The 4,123-nt window shown below is 54.2% G+C and overlaps 3 protein-coding genes across 3 annotated transcripts; 2 read left to right on the top strand and 1 right to left on the bottom strand.

Annotated features, from left to right (window-relative positions):
* Positions 1 to 263: 263 nt before the first annotated feature.
* On the top strand, positions 264 to 851 carry DQ04_07011000 (hypothetical protein; the record flags this gene model as incomplete). The annotated part of the gene is made up of 1 exon (XM_009314980.1): positions 264 to 851. One exon carries the CDS (start codon positions 264 to 266, stop codon positions 849 to 851), a length of 588 nt encoding a protein of 195 aa, XP_009313255.1.
* A 717-nt stretch (positions 852 to 1,568) lies between these two features.
* Positions 1,569 to 1,814, top strand: DQ04_07011010 (hypothetical protein; the record flags this gene model as incomplete). Its single annotated transcript, XM_009314981.1, has 1 exon — positions 1,569 to 1,814. One exon carries the CDS (start codon positions 1,569 to 1,571, stop codon positions 1,812 to 1,814), a length of 246 nt encoding a protein of 81 aa, XP_009313256.1.
* A 533-nt stretch (positions 1,815 to 2,347) lies between these two features.
* DQ04_07011020 (hypothetical protein) lies at positions 2,348 to 4,054 on the bottom strand (the record flags this gene model as incomplete). The annotated part of the gene is made up of 1 exon (XM_009314982.1): positions 2,348 to 4,054. The coding sequence occupies one exon, from the start codon at positions 4,052 to 4,054 to the stop codon at positions 2,348 to 2,350; it is 1,707 nt and encodes a 568-aa protein (XP_009313257.1).
* Positions 4,055 to 4,123: the final 69 nt, after the last annotated feature.

Genomic DNA, 4,123 nt, shown 5'->3' on the forward strand with positions numbered 1-4,123 from the left:
TCGTTCAAGCTTCCTCCCTCGCTCCCGCGGCTGTACACAGAAACACCATCGAGAAAAAAATCCGTCTTTCCTGAAGTAATAAAGGACCAGCTCGCAGGTACCATGGCCTCGTAGCCACTGTAGACGGAGAAAGCACCATACACCACAGCGGCCTCTTTACCCTCCGGTAGGCTTTGTGCCGATACGGGAAGTCTCCCTGCGTAGAATGCGATCGTTTTCCAGACCTTGTTGTACAACATGTCACCGGGTTTTGGGACAGCTGTATGCATGTCGAGGAATTCCTCATCGAGGCCGCCATAAAGATAATCATCCTTATTTCCCAAGTGGAGATATCTCGAAGTGTAAAAGTTGCTCCACAGTTCGAAAGCGCCTTCTGGAATATCTGCCGTGACGGCGTGAGTGTATCCCACTGCCGTGCCCACCACGCGCAGCCAGAACTTCGAGACGGTTGTGCAACTCTGGGGACTCGACTCTGTGGTGCCGTCGGACAACAGCTTGGCAAGAAGTTGGTGGTAGCCCTGCGTTACGTCGACAGAAAAGGAACCTTTTTGTGGGCTATCCAAGTACTGCGGAAAAAAGCGCTTGCCAGCGAAGTACACCACAGCGTCCGTGTCATATCCATACTGCACCACGATGCGCTGGGCCACTGCACTGTACACGGCAAGAGCGTAATACTGCACGCTTTTGCACGGCACCTCAGCCTGGAATATGCCGTCGGGGCTGGTCACATTTTCCCAAATGTACCTCGCTGGAGGAAGATTCTCAGTCTGGGCTATGTTGGTGTGGCCCGCGACGGGACGGATATTGGACTCACCGCCAACAACGGTGGACGCAAACCAATCCTCTTTTAGTGCTGCATCCTTCTCAACTGGTCCAATCGCAGTGCCCATGCTACCAAAGTGCACCAGCTGTGGAATTTCAGAGCCATTGGACGGTGTCACATCCCATGGGAGCTCTCCCACAACCACCACCTCGGTCTTCAGCTCCTTGCCATTCGTTATCTCAGGGCCGGAGAGAACAAGAACCGTGATGTCGTACTTCGTGTCATCGGCTGTTGGGGCGTCGGCGTAGTGGGTGTACCGCCCCGTCGGACTCGTGACATTGGCGGTTTTGCCATTCGTCGTGATGCTGAACGTGACACTGTCACTGAACGGCTCACTGCGCATGTTCCACACATTCACCTCGAATATCACTGGGCCGTTGGTGGCCGCAACGATAGGTTTCGCGCCCCACCCGAGATAATACGCTGCAGTGTCCATCTTGGACAGCAGAAGGCGGTATGGCCTGTACCACGTGGCAGGCTGGCCGGGAGCCAGCGTACAGCACCCGCCGGTGTGGTTGATGTTGTTGCCGTTGTCACCCCAGAACGACAGCGTGCTGCGGCCGCCAACACCAACGTAGCCCTCCGCGGAGCCGCCAAGCGCCTCATCGTAGAGGGAGGGTACGATGGGGACGGTGTAGCCGTCCCATGTGGGCTTGCGGGGATCCAGCGGGGCGAACAAATACTTCCGCGCTGCCGTCGTGCTGGTAAGGAGGTCACACACAGTGACACCCTGCCGTGGTATGAGATGGTCGCTGAATTCACCCATCTCGACTGTCAGAACGTATTTGTCCTCGTACTCGTCAAAGAGGGGACACGGCGTGATGTAGCTCGCATCACTCTCGTTGAAGCCTTCCCGGATGTCGTCCGCCGTCAACTTGTGGGTGCCATCCAGCACACCGATGATTTTATCTTCTGCATTGACACCGCTGGTGAGAACCAGAACGGACAATGCACCCGCCACGATAAGCACAGCGTGTCGACAAAGAGATGATGAAATTGCGATCATCCACGTGATTTGGGTATATAATTTGTAATTTACTACACAATTGTATGCTGGGCCTTGTTTTTTTCTTCTTTAAGATTCAGCGACCACCTTCACGGCTTTTGCCAAGTGTGCACTCCTCTAGCACGCAAGAGGAGCCTCCACTCTAAAGTGGTGTTGCTGGAGCAGTAACAATGAGTATTTATTCTTTCCTCCTTGTCCCGCCTCACACCTCTCCACCCACTGCCCTTTTCCTTCTTGCTTTCCCCTCTTTGTTGTAGCTATGCGAGAAACATGCAATGAAAGAAAGACACACAGACGCCAAAAGGCAAAAAAGGAGAAAAAAAGAAAGGACGAAGGAATGCAAGAAGAACAAAAAAACATATCGCCAGTTAAAGAGAGCATTCAAAGTGTCGAATTCCGAACAAGTTAGCAAAAAAAAGATTGCTTCACCATGGATACCCCGACCGCTTCACTATCCCATTGAAGTACGCATTCCCCCTCCTCTTTTTTTTCTCCTTTCGCTCCTTTGCCTCCCCGGCTTAGTCACTTTCCGATTCATGGTGGCGCTGTGCTTGCGGCACGGCATCGATGCTGATCTGCCCACCCGCCGTGCGCCCCTCCATCTCTTCTTGCATCTTCGCCTTTTGAAGCGCCCGCTCGCTGCGGATGCGGTTGATTCGGATGCTGCGCTGCAACGCAATGAAGGAGCCGCCGCCAATTATGACCCCAAAGAAGGCGAGCCCCACGGCAATAATGACGGCGTTGTGTGCCCCGAGCGTCTCGGCAGCGTCGCCGCCTGTGTCTGTGCGGAGCGGGAACACGTTCATGCGGAACGGCGACCGAATCGCGCTCTGCCCCCCGACGAGGAGCGTGATAAAGTCCTCCGTGCGCCGCTCTACAACTGGTGCGGTGTACGCGAACGACACAACCGGTGTATGGAAGACGGGGTCTTCTGGCAAGTATTGCATGTTGTCAATGCTGGCTTCAATGGTGCTAGCAAGGTGGAAGTACCGCACGTCACCCGTGACACCGTTCTGGAGATCAATAAAACACTGCGTGCGGTTGCCACTGCTTATCATCGCAACGCGGCAGCCGCGTAGTGACACATACGCAGCGTTGGGTACGACACCAGAGAGAAATGTGAACGGCGAACCGCGCACTTCTAGAAACTTGCTGTTGTTGGTGTTGCCACCCCCACCAGTCTGTCCTCCTCCTCCTCCTCCTGAAAGCGGCATGACGTACACATGCAGGCGACCGGAATTGATCATATTATTAACCTTCAGCTTCCAGGATAGTACTGCGGTCTCCGCCTGCTTCAAGGGATGAAAGGAGATATCGAATGCATTCGTCTTGTCCACCCATTTTGAGCTGCTGCTTGATTCTTCATCGAGCATATCGATCACTAATCGGAAGTGATCGAGATTCAATCGGACTGGTCCCACTGTATCGGCGGCACGCAGTGTACAAGCGATGGGTAATGTCTCGTTGGAGCACACCAGCAAGGAGGAGGACGCCACAGGGTACAACTCGGGGCAGAGCAGGGGGAACTTCACCGAGTATGTGGAACTTCCCCCATTGAGGGTCACGTGTAGGGCGAAGGATGCCCCTGTTATGGTCGGGGAGCTGGCTGCGGTGAAGTTAAATACAAGACTCCGCATACCAGAAATGAATAAGAAGGTTCCCAGGTTCTTCTCCTCCAGAAATGCGATTTCACTCTCATGCACAACCGCTTCACGATTGCTGGCGTGGTACAAGCGTGCACTGCACGTCGTCGTGCTGCGAAGAACGAGGCCAGCAGCAGGCACATCGCATACGATGGGCCCCATGCGCACCGCAGGCCACGACATGACGGACACCACCAAACCGCTGTTACGAATCGGAGCGCTCTGAGAGCCCCACACATACACGGCGTTCACAATGATGTTCGTGCCCTCTGAGGCGGATACCGCAAACGTCACCGTTGTTACATCGTCGCCGCGCCGCAGCGACGTTACATTTACAGTGACATTCGACACTGAACTGTACGCTGCGACAGAAAACTCTCCCACCTCAAAGGCCATTGTCGGCTCCTGTTGTGAATCTCTCACGTTGATAGTGCAGTAGGACCATTGACTCGGCTCGACCAATACCGGCGAGCAGACCAACTCCGACTCCGCTGAGGCACGCGCCTCCACGCCGTGCAGCACCAGACCCACAAAAAGAAGAAAAACACACAGAAGCCGTCGACACAGATGTGATTGCTTCATTGTGTATGGGTGTGAGGGCTAACACTACACCATAAGCGCATGTAGAATGTGTAATGCAGAAAAAAAAAA

Source organism: Trypanosoma grayi (assembly GCF_000691245.1).
Source record: "Trypanosoma grayi strain ANR4 Tgr_701_V1, whole genome shotgun sequence".
In the NCBI taxonomy this organism is placed as follows: domain Eukaryota; phylum Euglenozoa; class Kinetoplastea; order Trypanosomatida; family Trypanosomatidae; genus Trypanosoma; species Trypanosoma grayi.